The sequence below is a fragment of the Orcinus orca genome, chromosome 14 (genome assembly GCF_937001465.1).
Source record: "Orcinus orca chromosome 14, mOrcOrc1.1, whole genome shotgun sequence".
NCBI lineage: Eukaryota > Metazoa > Chordata > Mammalia > Artiodactyla > Delphinidae > Orcinus > Orcinus orca.
In genome coordinates, this window is record NC_064572.1 from 75,528,959 (window position 1) to 75,544,390 (window position 15,432).

The 15,432-nt window shown below is 37.7% G+C and overlaps 1 protein-coding gene across 2 annotated transcripts in view; it reads left to right on the plus strand.

The window, feature by feature from the left end:
* The window catches only part of ATRNL1 (attractin like 1), a 706,327-nt gene that overhangs the window by 106,556 nt on the left and 584,339 nt on the right, over positions 1 to 15,432 (plus strand). For both annotated transcript variants that reach the window (XM_049697036.1, XM_049697035.1), the window contains exon 10: positions 6,048 to 6,202. In XM_049697036.1, the coding sequence (XP_049552993.1) occupies positions 6,048 to 6,202 (155 nt within the window). The remainder of the gene's footprint in view (positions 1 to 6,047; positions 6,203 to 15,432) is intronic.

The window sequence follows — 15,432 nt, forward strand, 5'->3', positions numbered from 1 at the left end:
GTGGCCACCAATCTATTCTCTGTATCTATAAGTTCATTAAAAACATTTTTAGATATTGCATATTTGTGAGCTCATACAGTATTTGCCTTTCTCTGTCTGACTTATTTCACTTAGTGTAATGCCCTCAAGGTCCGTCTATGTTGTTGCAAATGGCAGGATTTCCTTTTTTTTTTTACATGGCTGAATAATATTCCCCTTTGTATATATATCTTTATCTATTCATTCGTTGACGGACACTCAAGTTGTATCCATGTCTTAGTTATTGTAAATAATGCTGCAATGAAGATGGGGGTGCAGATATCTTTTTGAGATAGCTATTTTGTTTCCTTTGGATAAATACTCAGAAGTGGAATTGCTGGATAATTTGGTAGTTCTAAATTTGTAATTAGATTTGTAATTTGTAACTGTAATTCTAAATTGGTTTTTGAGGAACCTTCGTACTGTTTTCCACAGTGGTTGTACCAATTTATATTCCCATCAACAGTGGACAAGGGTTCCCTTTTCTCCACATCCTCACCAATACTTATTTCCTGTGTTTTTGATAATAGCCATTCCAACAGCTGTGTGTATGCATGTGAGGTGATACCTCATTGTGGTTTTGATTTGCATTTCCTTGTTGAGTGATGTTGAGCACTTTTTCATGTACCTGTTGGCCCTCTGTTTGTCTTCTTTGGAAAAATGTCTGTTCAGATCCTCTGTCCATCTTAAAATTCAATTGTTCTTTTTTTCTGTTGAGTTATATGAGTTTTTAATATATTTTGGAGATTGAATTTTCTCCATCACACAAAGCCAGGCCTGATACTGAGAGCGTCTTATTTATTTTCCCCAGGGCAGTGCCTGAAGTGTTCAAGGTTATGCACACTCTTCCATGGCAACAGAGTTGAGCCGGTTATATGTGTGTGCTCATTCATGACCTGCAGAAGCTAAAGTGTGCTGTCTGCAGGGGTGTGTATGGGGTGCAGGCTACGTGGGGGAGGGATTTATGGATTGTTGAGAGCATGGGTGTGCTAGTTGAGGTGAATCTACAGGTAATACACTCTACGAAGTTTATGGGTGGGCCTCTCGGTAGAGTTCATGAGGTAGTTAGTAGAAACATTAGCCCTGTTGGGTTTTTTACCCTGGTTGCCGTGAGCCCCCTTTTCCCTCCCCTGCCCATCCTGTCATTGTTTTGGAGTGGGTGAGAAAGAAGTGGGCTTCTTGGGCATCATCCTGCTTGGCCATGGAAGCTAGGCACTTACTAGGTTCTCACTTTCCCCCCTGGGAGAAAAAGCAGATTGAATGAGTTTCTCTTGGCAGTGAGCTGTTGCCTTGGGGGTGGGGGTGATGTGGTAAAGTGAAACTGTTCTTCTTACCCTCTTCAGTCCTGTTCTTGGAATTTTTGCTCCAAGTGGTGCTAGGACTTCTCTGCTGGGCACCTACAAAGGTACTCCTGTCTCTGAGTAGTTGACAAAATCAGTGCTTCTGTGGGAGGATGAAGGCAGTGTCGACTGAAAAAAAAATGCACAACCTAAAAGTTGAGAGTTATGTTTTATTCGGTGGACAAATCTGAGGACTTAAGCCTGTGACATAGCATCTCGGATAACTCTGAGACACTGCTCCAAAGAGGCAAGCAGGAGCCAGGTATATAGCAGTTTTTGCAACAAAGACCAGGTAGTCAGAACATCAAAAGATTGCTGTTAATTAAAGAAAATCAGGGCTTCCCTGGTGGCGCAGTGGTTGAGAGTCCGTCTGCCGATGCAGGGGACATGGGTTCGTGCCCCGGTCCGGGAAGATCCCACATGTCACAGAGCGGCTGGACCTGTGAGCCATGGCTGTTGAGCCTGCACGTCTGGAGCCTCCGCAACGGGAGAGGCCCACATACTGCAAAAAAAGGAAACCAGATATCTCAAGTTAAGGAATTTAGTGCTTTTCTGTGTATGGAAAGATGCAAAGTCTAGGCTCATTGAGATCATTCCTTTGATATGCACCTCAGCTATCTGGCGCCAGTATCCTGTGCTTCTCATCCTGAGTCTCCTCAGGGTGCACTGTCCTGGGTGGCTGCAGTGGAGCGCATTCTGTTTCCATTCTGAGTTCTCTCAGGGCTCACCGTCATGGTTGCAGTGTGATGGCTCAGTGGCTGCAACTTCATTTGTTTACCATATGGCGGGCAATATTTTTTATTCATAGTAGGAAACTTATTCCTACGTCTTGCTGTTGTCTCTCCCTGTATCCTCGTATTCTGACATTAAAAAATTTAACACTTTTCATATGCCATCCCGTTGCCTTCTGGCCTTTATTGTTTCTAATGAGAAGTCAGCTATTTATCTTATTGGGGTTCTCTTGTGTGGGAAGAAACTTCTTTCTCCTGCTGCTTTAAAGATTTTACCCTTGGCCTTCAGTATTTTTACTATTTTATTTCTGAGTGTGGCTCTTTCTGTATTTTTTCCTACTTGAAGTTTGTTGATCTTCTTGGATGTGTATGCTAATGTTTTTCATCAAATTTAGGAAGTTGTCAGCCATTATTTCTTGAAAAGTCTTCTACCTCTTCCTCCTCTGCCCTAGTATTCCCAGTAAATGTATGTTGCTGCTGTTAATGGTGTTCTACATTTCTCATAGACTCTGTTCATTTTCCTCTGTTTTCTGAATTGCAGGATCTCTATTGATTTATCTGCTCGTTCACTGATTTCTTTTCTTGCTGCTTGCTGAAATATACTGTTGAGCTTCTCTACTAAATTTTAAAATTTCAATATTACACTTTTCAACTCCAAATTTTCCCTTTTTTGTTATTTCTCTTTGCTAATGTTTTATATTTGATAAGGTGGTGTCATATTTTCCTTTACTTCTTTAAACATTGTATTCTTTAAGTCTTTGACTATATTTATAATAGCTGCTTTAAAGTCTTTTTTGTTTCATCTGACATCTGGGTTCTCTTAAAGGTAGTTTTGTTGCTTGCTTTTATTCCTGTGTATGGGTCACACTTTCCTATTTCATTGCATGCCATAATTTTCCCTGAAAACCAGACATTTTAGATAATATATTGTAGCAACTCTGGATCCTGACTTTGCCTTCCTCTCTGGGGCTGTTGTAATTTTATTTGTTTAGTAACTTGGCTGAACTCTTTTCGAGAAGTCTGTTTCTTCTTCCAAATGCGTCCTCTGATGTTCCTCCTCAGATGGTACAGCCTGGGTATGTACACAGTCACCCTGGGATGATAGTAATTTTAGCAGAGCTCTTTGACTTTTTCCTCTGAGCTCTTTGTTAAGCTTTCTGCCTCTGTTTGTATCAAACTCACCTGGTAGCCTCCACTAATTGCCAACTGATAGTTCTATTATTTTCTTTTTTTTTTTTTTTTTTGCGGTACGTGGGCCTCTCACTGTTGTGACCTCTCCCGTTGCAGAGCACAGGCTCCAGACGCGCAGGCTAAGTGGCCATGGCTCATGGGCCTAGCCGCTCCGCGGCATGTGGGATCTTCCCGGACCAGGGCACGAACCCGTGTCCCCTGCATCGGCAGGCGGACTCTCAACCACTGCGCCACCAGGGAAGCCCCAGTTCTATTATTTTCAACAATGCTCTGGGGGCATAAATTGCCCCACAGTCTGAATTCCATTTCAAACCTTTTTCAGGGGTAGTCTTTGAGGCCAGTCTTTGAGGTTCTGACCCCAGTAAGGCTCTTATTAGCTGTCTTTTCCCCTGGTTCTCTCTGATAAACTTCTAGCTTGTCTATGTTTTAGCTTATTGTTCTCATGTAGCTATCTCTTAATTGCTTACAACCACTACTTCCATTGTTTTCGAGTGCCCTTAAGGCTTGAAGTTTGCCACCTTGTACCAAATAAAGTCAAGTTCCCTTGAGACCTTTGGGGCTCTCCTTTTCTTAGGCTGCCTCTCCTTTTCTTAGGCTGCCTCTCCTTTTCTTAGGCTGTCTCTCCCTGTGGGAGAAAACCTCTATGCCACTGCTTTGGAAATATAGGTGGGGTTTGTAGCCTGTTCTTTCATTGAACCACTGTGTTACGTGCAGAGAACTGGATGGGTATGGTAGCCTTTGCGCTTCTCAGCTTGCCTCTTTTATCTTGGAACTGCTGCCCTATGAATTAGGAGTGAAGACTTTTTGGCCCTCTTGTTCTTAATCTCTGAGGCCTGGTATATAGCTTTCACCCTGTGGGTGGTGGCGAGGTAGAGAATGAGGACTCGGACCTCGCATGCTTTCTCCTTGAATAGAACTTCTGCCACTAAGAGTTCGGGGGCCTGAGAAATATTGGCAGTCTGTTGCTCCTGGTTGTATATTAATGGTCTGGACTGGGAGCTGAGGGATGAAGGAGCATAGTCTTCTTGACTTTACCAGCCTGTGGTTGAACAGCCTTGCCTAACTGGTTGTGTATGTGTGGGGAGGTGGCGGTGATGAGAAGAATGGGAGTTGGTAATGAGTCAAATATCGTGGACTGTTGCTGTTATTTATTTATTTATTTATTTATTTGCGATATGTGGGCCTCTCACTGTTGCGGCCTCTCCCGTTGCAGAGCACAGGCTCCGGATGCGCAGGCTCAGCGGCCATGGCTCACGGGCCCAGCCGCTCCACGGCACGTGGGATCTTCCCCGACCGGGGCACGAACCCGTGTTCCCTGCATCGGCAGGCGGACTCTCAACCACTGCGGCACCAGGGAAGCCGTGTTGCTGTTCTTAATGGAATTTAGTCGATATTCTTTTTTTGTTTGTTTTGTTTTGTTTTGCGGTACACGGGCCTCTCACTGTTGTGGCCTCTCCCGTTGCGGAGCACAGGCTCCGGACGCGCAGGCTCAGCGGCCATGGCTCACGGGCCCAGCCGCTCTGCGGCATGTGGGATCCTCCCGGACCGGGGCACGAACCCGTGTCCCCTGCATCGGCAGGCGGACTCTCAACCACTGCGACACCAGGGAAGCCCTAGTATATATTCTTGAGCAAATATTTCTTTATTTGTTGTTGCTCTTGGCAACATTTTTGAGATCCAAATTTTTTTTTTTTAAATTTTTACCAATTATAGTTCTTTCCCTGGGGAGACTGTTTATGGAACTCCTTATATTGACATTCTGGAAGTGAATTCCATATTGTTTAAGCATTAATTGGTATTATAATCTATAGCTTTTGAGATACTGTATGTACCTTACTAACTATACTATACATACTATGTTTACATGTTGATTCTTTGTACCAGGGATTTATTTATAGAGTATTTATAAAGTATTGATTCACATTGTCATGAACCTTTATTATATATATATCAGTGAATTCAGGTAAAATATAATTGTGAGCATATATTTGTAGTATTTCTCTCATAATTACGCTTTAATTAAAAGAAGATTTAATTTAATTTGAATGTTTCTCAAAAACGCAGTGTGATTTTCAATTATACACAATATGGGTATATCTCAAAAATAATCTTAAGCAACAGGACATACATACAAATTAATAAAAACTATGTGGTTCCATTTTGTAAAGTACAAAGGCAGCAATAGAAATATTTGCTGTTAGACTCAGAATAGTGGTAATTTTTATTTTTTGATCTTAGTACTGGTTACTTAGTTGTGTTCATCTTGTGAAAATTCATTGAGTGTTAGACTTATGATGTGTGCACTTTCATGTATGTTATATTTAAAAAGTTAGAAAGCATATTATGCGATCCGTATGAGCCATGTAGTCTTAACTGAGTATTGTTCAGAGTAAATTTATTATATTTAACTTTATATTTACTTTGGTATTTAAAACTGATGATAATTTGGTCCTCTAGTTTAAAGGAGACTTGTTTCCTACTTATATAAATGAAAACAAAATTTCAAAATATATATTATTATAAAATCATTAACAATTATGTTTAATATTGTGTTTCCTGAAAGCATTTTAAGGTACTATGAATCTCAGAATATTTTTTAAAATATTGAAATTTAGAGGCCATTTATAAGTTGTTGAAAACACTAAAGCATGTTTTTTCACAATTCCAAGGAAAAATCTATATGCAAATTAGATCCTTTCTGTAATATATATAAAATCAGGGAGATCTTTTTATCCTTTGTAATACATTTTTAAATTTTATCCTGTAGGACTATTTTGAAAGAAAGTGGGTTTGCCAGATACCTTCATTCAGCTGTTCTTATCAATGGAGCTATGCTTATTTTTGGAGGAAATACCCATAATGACACTTCCTTGAGTAACGGTGCAAAATGTTTTTCTGCCGATTTCCTGGCATATGACATAGGTATGTATCTGTTAGGACTCTGCAAAGTAGGAAATACCAGAAATTTTTCATGTAGATATTCTCAAATACATTACTTGATAGCATGTGTATATGTCATTTTAGAGAGAGAAATTCAGTGACAGATTATGAACGGAATTCTCTCCAGTTTCAGCATAGTAGTCGTATAGGGCAGGAGAAGAGATGAACTGAAGTGAGTCAGTGGTGGAGGCAGGGGAATTGAGAAATCTGGGTTTGAATGTCTTTATGAAGGCTTTTATGTATTGTATACCTACATGAGCACTTTATCAGTCTATTTTGTTTGACTATTACCATATTAGTTTTGCTAATGGATAAATGGAGCACTAGCAAGTTTACATTACAAAGAGTAGGAATGCAGACACTTTAGATTTAGTGGGGATGAGCAAAGATGCATTTAAATTAAACTCATCAGATATACTTACTCCATAGAGGAAACTGATAGAATTAGAGAAAGGAATATAGAGATAGAAAAGCTAAATAAATAATATTTGGGGACAAAATGGAAACCCGGAACATATCTAGGAATGGAAGTAACTAAAGAAGAATCTTTACCAGGGAACCTAAAAATACAGTACATCTATACAACTCAATTTTAATTATGCTATCCTTAGTCCTATCAATTTCTGAATAGTAAATGAATATATTTTTTGAATACTAAATTTAGCTACTTGGTTGACCACTGTAGTGAAAAAATTTCTTCTCTATATATCATGTTATAGATAAAACATAGCTGATATTTTAAATCTTTAGCAGTACTTAAGAGGACCTTTTATTGTGTAAAGTACAATAATAAACCAATTTTAAGCTATTAAGAAACATTTTGATAAATAAAAATAAAAGAGACCAAAGAATAGCACATTTAGTAGATGTAAGAAGTATCCTTTCACCTTTGAACATCATAAAGGCACATAGTCTACTTTGGAAAATTATTTCAAGTGGCAGCATATAAAGAAAATTATGACTATTAATAAGCACTTTGATCTCTAAACTATTGTAAGCTTGTTTGGAAGGAAATTCCTAGTAATAAAGTTAGGCATGCTTTTTAAATTCTATGACTGTCTGTGAGTAATCATTGAAAAGAATCCACTGTCTTCAGGATTTTTAGATCCTAAATAATTAAATATTTACCTTTTGAAATAATAATTTGAAGTTATGATTCATGATGAAAATGGGATTATCTTGGCTTTCAGAAGGCTTTTAAATCAGTGCCTGAGATCCAGAAAATCGGTTAAATGGAGTAGTGAATCTAGGCTGGCTTATTCTGATCTTTCATTGCCAGGTTGGCACTGTCAACATATTATTTTGCTATGGTGATGAGACAGTATGCTTATTTCTCTGGAGGTGGATGAACATTTTGTTTTTCTTCTAGGAATAAAAATCCTAGGAAAAGTGTAGAATTTTGTTGTAATTGTTAAAAAGCCATGAAGTGAGATTTTGAACTTTTGAAAAAGATCTTCAAGGAGCTTCCACCCAATTTCTGTATTTTAACGAGGAAATTAATGTTGAGCTATTTTGTAGCTCACATATTGGGAATTTATTTTTATTTCTTCCATATTGTTCAAGATTACCATATTTTAGGTTTTATGCATCCAAAAAGTTTACCAAGGTGAAAAACATTAGAGTTGTTAGTTTTTCAGAGAGAGAGAGAGAGAGAGAGAGAGAGCAAGCTCTCAGATTATCATTATTCTAACTGCTACTCTTTATTAAGTGTCTTCTAAGAGCTAGGTACTTTACTAAGAGCTTTATTTACAATATCTGTAACCTCTCTAATAACCTTGTAACAAGGTGTTAATAAACACATTTTCAGATTATTAAGCACAAGAGTAAAAGGAATTTGCCCAAAGCCCTGCAGGTGGTAGATCAAGCTTTTTTAACTCCTGAAGTGGTAGTCTTTCCTCTTGACTACACTGTGCTGTTTAGTGGGGTCCATTGTATGCTCTTCATTTTCGCAACAAATTACCAGACACTTTATGTTTTGTAAGGTTTCTTAATGCTGTGGAAAGATAGAAGCAAATATCAGTTTCGTTTTTCAAACAAGTTGTTCAAATTGGAGGAAGAATAACATAGTTTAAACAGTGTTGTATTTTAACATAGGATTTTGTTTTCCCTGTGCTAACAACTAAAAACAAAAAAACATAAAGCAGTACAATCAATACAGGATAAAGGTGTGTTGTTTTACCTTATTTGATTATTTCTATGCAGTTCCCAGTAAAGCCCCCCCTCCCCCAATCTGTATTTACTCTCCTGGGTTTGTAGCATCAAATGCTGAAATATTTTCCTGGGAAAATTATTTTTCTTATTTCAGAAAATGTCTTCCAAAATAATTGCTTTCCTTATGAAGTATATTTTTGTGGAAATAAAATATAACCATTGTATATGAACCCAACTGAAAATAGATCCTCTTGGGGGAAAAAAAGTTGTGTTGCTAGTTTTTCTCTTTTGTACAGTACACTGGGACTTTTATGGCATATTTAACTGGAATGCACCTGAAGATTTAGCTGATTGTGTTCTGTGATGTTTAAACAATAAAAATATGTATGCTAATACTAATTTTTCATTGCTCTAAAATGTACTATTTCAACCCTACTGCCATAGTAAATTTTATATAGCCAATATCATTAATCTTTGAGGACATAACCTTGCCTTCCCAGTTCTCATTATACTATACATGATCGATGTAGAAGGCATATAATGGTGATTTTCAAACATGGCTGTACCTTGGCATTCCCTTTGAAGGTTGACTGGAGAAAAATCAGACCTCTATAATCTGATCCTCTTAGATTAGGCACTGGGTATTTATATTTTTAAAAAGTGACTCAAGTGCAACTGATAATAGAGCCAGGACTGGTGAATAAGACTGGATGGACTGTAACGTATACAATGATACGTTACTTAAAGTTCTAGTTTGTAAAGCTAGCTTGAAGACATTTCAAACCTGAAAATTTTATTAGTGTATATTTTGTTATTGCTAGTGGTATCATTATTGCACCTGATTCAAGATTAAAGTGATCTTTCTGGTAAAGATAGCCTTCTAGTATATAATGAGACTAAAGATGCAGTGGAAAAGCATGTCTCACTGAGTTGATCTCAGGTTATTAGACATATTTATACTTTTAAACTGTTTGGCTGTGGAAAGTAGTGTCATAAAAGTTAGTTTTCTAGGGTCAGTGGGAAAAAAGGAATCAAGTAGTCTGTATATTTTTCACATCTCTTTAGTAAACCACCAATCTTTTTGGTGGTTTGACTGAAGATACCAACATTTACAAATGAGAGGTTTTCCTGAATTGAAACATACCTTAAAATTGAATTGAATCTTGAGACAGTATTTCAGAATCATCAAATTAATAGCTATTATAGAATTTTCAGTAGGCCTAACATATAGTTATGATACTTTTAATTACAAATGGTAGTTATTCTTCTTCAATAAGAAAATTTACCTAAGGGTAAGAGAATGTACAAGATGAAAGATAACTCTGAGATACATTGATCATAATTTTTTTTCCTCAAAAATATAGTGGAGTCATGAAAATGTAATTTGTTGAGTTAGATTATTTCAGAATAAGATAGGGAGTCAGATTTATATCAGAAATATATCGTGCAGAAAGCAAAACACCTAAACTTCAAATCAAATCAAGTCAAAATAATATTATAATAGAATCTAAAAAACAAATTTCCTGCGTATGACAGTTTTACTTATGACATTAACTTCTTGGTAGGCAATTATTTAAAAGGACACTCAATAAAAAGAAAAGTACTTAATTCCATATTTGCAGAAGTAATACTATTTTAATTGGTAATGTATAATAATCATTTTAAACACAGTGGAGTTGTAGTTCAGTATACCCTTAAAAATCACTTAACTAGTTTATGAAACATAGTGTACATGTTTTTGTACAACCCTGTAGAGTGATACGTGTGTGTGTGTGTGACTACACACACACACACACACACACAGTAAATGGATACAATTTTGTAAGGCACATAATTTCATTAAAAATCATATTCAAATTAAAACATCTAATTATTTAATTCTTTGGAACAATCCAGCAAAACTATAAAATTTCAAACTTGCTCGCTCTTCATGTTTATAATTATTTTTATTTTCTGGAGTTTATTTTATGTGTCCCTCTCTTTGTTTATCAGTATTTCTCTCTGCGCTCTGTTAACTCCTTAGGGCTCTTCCTTGACAAAAGCAGTACCCCTTGCCCTGCCACCTGAAAGAACCCATTTGTTTCTTTGTCTGTAAGAAAAACTCTTAAAATCATCATACCCTTTTTTCAATGAATTTAGCCAACTGTTGACTGTTTTAAGCTTTACTGTATCCTTTGCTCAAGGTTCTCTTTTTCTTTCTATAATAAACTATTGTGTAGAAGAAATAGTAGTTTCTTTTCTTTAAAAAAGAGGCCAGTAAGTAAGGGAAAAAGTGACCTTTCGTTTTGTGAAAAGGGAGAACTAACATTCGCCGAAAGCTTCCTATAATGTTTTGCACTTTACATATGCTTTATGATGTAATTCTCATAACATCTGTGTAGCGCGTACTATTATATTCATTCATACAGGAAGAAACTGTGATTTAGCATGATTAAACCCAAACTTGCATAGGTTGTAGGATGGTGTATTCTGAATTTGAACCCAAGTCTAAGTTCAAAATTCTTTTGATTCTACCACTGTACTATATATTGATGTTTTCCTGATTTAACAGGAAAAAAATTTGAAAGATCTTTAATTGGGAAAAAAGGCATATAATATTTGTTAATGTAGCATGACACTCAAGAAAATTAGTTTTATCAGTATATTTAATCAGTGACCTCAAGGTAGAGAATCAAGAAGAGTAACGAACAATGAATCTCTCTTAGTAGATCTATAATCATTTTGAGAGATTGTTTTGAATACAAAAATTGCTAAATAAAGATTCTTGAAATAGAATATACACTGAAAGAAAAGTGTTTAAATGTCTCAACAAAACCTCTGGGAAAGAAGGTAGGGAAAACAGTCATGAATATAGAATCAAATATCTAAAATAAAATATTAGCAAATAGAATTCAGCAGTTTCAAAATTATAATAAACTATGACCAAGTAGGAATTATTCTAGGATTTCAAGTATGATTCATTATCAGGGAATCTATAAATATAATTTATTACCTCAAGACTATTTATTGAAGCCAACAGGAAATAACACTGTATGTTAAAACATGATAAAATCATTTCATTTAAGATTGATTGTCAAATAGTGATGCCCACTTTACTTGGCAGAGGGTAGGAAGCTAAATAAATATTTATGGAATGAATGCCAGAGGACAAAATCCTGAGAGAAACTGTGGGTAGCAAAAGTGTGCACCTTTTAGAATAGTAAGATAAATTTTTACCTGGGGGAGGGGGACCCAGTGAAACATCAGGATTTCAGGAGTAGATGAAAAAAGATTTTTGGCAACATCCAGAAATTTGGTTTTCTATTACATAAGTATCCAAATGGTTAGTAAAAGTTTTTCTTTGTATTCATCTAGTTTTGAGTCTTATACCTACAACATATGTGCTCTTTTTAATGAATTTCAAATATGCTATTAAGACTGAGTTATGAACTGGTGTTTCAAATGGAATATTAAAAGAATTTTTAAAATGTGTCTTTAAAGTATTATAGATGCATATTTTCATGGAAGAATACGAATATTTGCAGAAAAATTAGCCAAGTGCATGTGCATTTTTCACCTGTACTATTTTATGCATAATTGATAAAATAAACCTGTCTCTAAATTTCAGCATATGTTTTTAATGTAATTATGTTGTCTCTCATATGTGAATAGTCCTAACAGCACAGTATTCTGATTGCTGAGATCTGTGTTTGAGAGAATAGTAACTCTAATTTCTTGATCTTATGTTTATTGAGTGTATAAGGTTTTAAAATAAATATTTAGTGCCTTGTAGTACAGATTTTTTTAAAAGTCTATATTCTAGAGAGTATATTTTACTTTGGTCTTTATTGCTGTATGGCTTTTCTGTCGGTATGGGATGGTATTTCTGTCAGTTTTCATGATGTCAGTAACTTTGGAATTTGCTTTAGTTTGTCTAGCCTTGAACTGTTTGTGAAGTGATAATGACATGAGTGTTCTGGAAATATATTTTCTTCTTGGCAAAAAATATGATTATAGATTGCAGTCAGACATTAATAATGTAAGAGACTTTATATTGTAAGAATGGAAAGAGACTATGTGTAAACAAATTATATTAATTTAATACTGAGCTTTAAGGCATTTGATACCTTCTACATTTTACAGGAAAACTAACCTGTGTTTTACAGAGAATCCTGATCAAGAATTTGAAAGCTCAGCAACAGAATTTATCTAGCCCAACATTCTGTTTAGTCATTATTGAAAAAGCTGCAAGGGATAAGTGGAAAGTGTATTTGCTTCAACTGCTCATATGTTTTTCTCTTCTCATTCTGTTGAAAAATCCTGGCAGGTGGGCAGATATCAGCAGGCATGAAATGTCCCTATAGTTGCAAACGTTGCATACCTCAACTAGCTTTTCATAAGCTTGCAAGTTAAATTCTCTTCTTCCTAAACAATTTTGTGAGTTGAAAACAATTTGCCAGCTATTTTAAGACACTGTAGAGGAATATTCACACTTACTGTATTGTATCAGTCAGTACAGGTTATGTTAGACTGAGGTAACAAGCAATCCTGTCACAGTTCTCTGAAAAGCAAACTCTGAGACAGAGTTTAGTGTTCAGGGTACTTATTAGGTCCTTGGATTGAACACGTGTAAAAGGGAGGGGAAGAAGGAGGATTGGGCGAAAAGTAAAAGTCAAGCAGACTTAACATTCTCAGCCAACTCCAGGACAACTCTGGAGTTGAAATGCCCCTCAGAGTTGTCGCTCTTTAGGATAAAATAGGTCTTGATCGGTCATTGTACGAGGGTCACTCCCAGGACCTTGGGTGCGGAAGCTCTCTGTAGCTAAGGCAGTCTTTGCAGGGGCTGGCAGCTGAATCATGTCCACTGATAAGTCCTTCCCTGAAGGTGTATTTAGTCAGCACCTTTCTATGTTCATCACAATTCATTCTTTGGGCCACTCAGCCCGCTTCTTCAAATATATTTGTTAAACAGTTCCTCCAGGATTCCAGTGGGCCTTTCTCCCTGGTGGGAGCCTAGATTATTGCTCTGGCTTTTGTAGCTGGTCTCAGGGCTGCAACTGATATTCACCATGTCCCTCATCCATTATCTTTTCATGTCCCTTACCCTCAGCTAGCACTTCTTCTGGTCTCTGTGTCTTACCTGGTAGCATGACCCACTCCCTCCCCCTTAGGTATTTGAGCTCCTGATCATCATATACCTTCTAGTCTGGGTTACTGTACTTGCCCATTTACCATCACACTTGGCAAAGGGATACCAAGAAACACTAAATGGATCATCTGTGTACCAAATATATCCCCCTGCCCTTGTTTGTAACAGCAGCCCCTCCCTTTGATGGTCGGGGCCAATTACCCCTGCCAAGATGCTACTCCTTCTTTGCCTGCTTGCTGGTCCCTTGACACAAGGAGCCTGAAGTACCCAAGTGGCAACTGTAGCTTCCAGTTACATGGTTAATTGCTACTTCTTCTGCCAGCATATTTTTCCCTTTGGGGAATAGGACCTCTAATCCTGCAGAACTCAGAATTGCAGGATGCGGAGCCCAAATTTCCCAGTTGTGTAACTGAATATGAGGCCACAAGAAGTGGCTTTTACTCCTGGGTTTTTGGACCTATATATTCTTCCTATTGGGGACACAGCAGTATTTGAAGGTCTTTAGTTCAGGTGTATCCCGCATCCTGGTGCTTCAGTTGTGCCTGTCAAAATCTCTGTCAGGTTGTGTGGTTTGGGATCCAGTGGATTTCATGGTCATAGGCCCATTTCTGTACCTCCTTTTCTGTGAAGTGTGTCTCCTGATTACATGGGATCCCATGCTGATTGATCAAACATTTCATAATTTCTAAGATAGTTGTGCTGGTTAAGACCCTGTGGGCAGAAAAAGCAAATGCATCCTCAAAATATGTATTCTTGTCATAATGAAATGTTGGCCCATCCAGAGTGGAAGGGGCCCAATGTAGTCAGCTTGCCACCAAATGTCCAGTTAGTGTTCTTGGGGAATGGCCTTATCAGGGGATCAGGATTGATATCTTGCTGTCGGGTTGGACATTTAGTGGAAGAGTAACTCCATCAGCTTTTTTCAGAAGGAGCCCATGTTATTGCATTCCTGGATGGCCTCCATCTCTGCCATATGGCTACTTAGTGCATGTGCTCATTTCGTTGGCACCGAGGTGTCCTACAATAGAGACTGACATTAGCTTTCTCAGTCAATTGTTACTGGTTGTTTAACGTCTCTTCTATGTTGGATGCTGTCTGATGGCCTTTAACTTGTATCACAAAGATCTTCACATTTCATGCTCATTCAGATATATTCATCCACATGTCTCTACTCTAGGACCTCCTTGTCTCTGATCTTCAATATTTCTGCTTCTAGGCTTCTGATCAGCCAGCCAGGTCATTAACTACTGCTCCTGGGCCATTTCTCTTTCCACACAATGTACATGAGGCACACTTCTCAAAGGCCTGCCCAGTTGGGAGGCTTGTTCCTTTTTTGCTGTTCTTCCAGGCCACCCCTGAGTGAAGCTGTCTTGTAAGTGATAACCATTTTTGAATTGTGGCCACGTACGAAGCTTACATATTTTCATTTTCCTCTTCTTGTTATCTGGGCATAAAGGATTCCTCATACGGCCACAGCTGTAAGATGCGGGATGGGTGCAGGGGCAGCAGTGGTAGATGACACTAGGTCTGAGCTCCCAGCTCATGCAGATTGCTTGTGCACTGTGCTCTTGCTCATGCTTCATCTTGGGTGCAGCTTCCATTTCATGTTCTCGTGATTATTGATGACAGAGACAGCTCATGATAGAAAACTCTGAACACATGGTCCCCTAATAACCCATGTCCAGCACTCCGTCTCTGCCAAGGCTCAGTAGTGTGGTGGGAATAGAGGTATAAAATTTGCAACTGCAGATGGCATGGCCTTTGAGATGTGTGTTGGGTCTGCATATTCCACATGCTTCTTTTTGTAACAGTGACTCCTCCAATAACTATAGTATCTACTGGGTCATGTGGCCCTAGTTGCAGGGCTGTTTGCAGTGTGTCCTAGACCTATAGCAGAGCTATCTTCTGCCCTGGCATGTACTCAGAGCCGGCA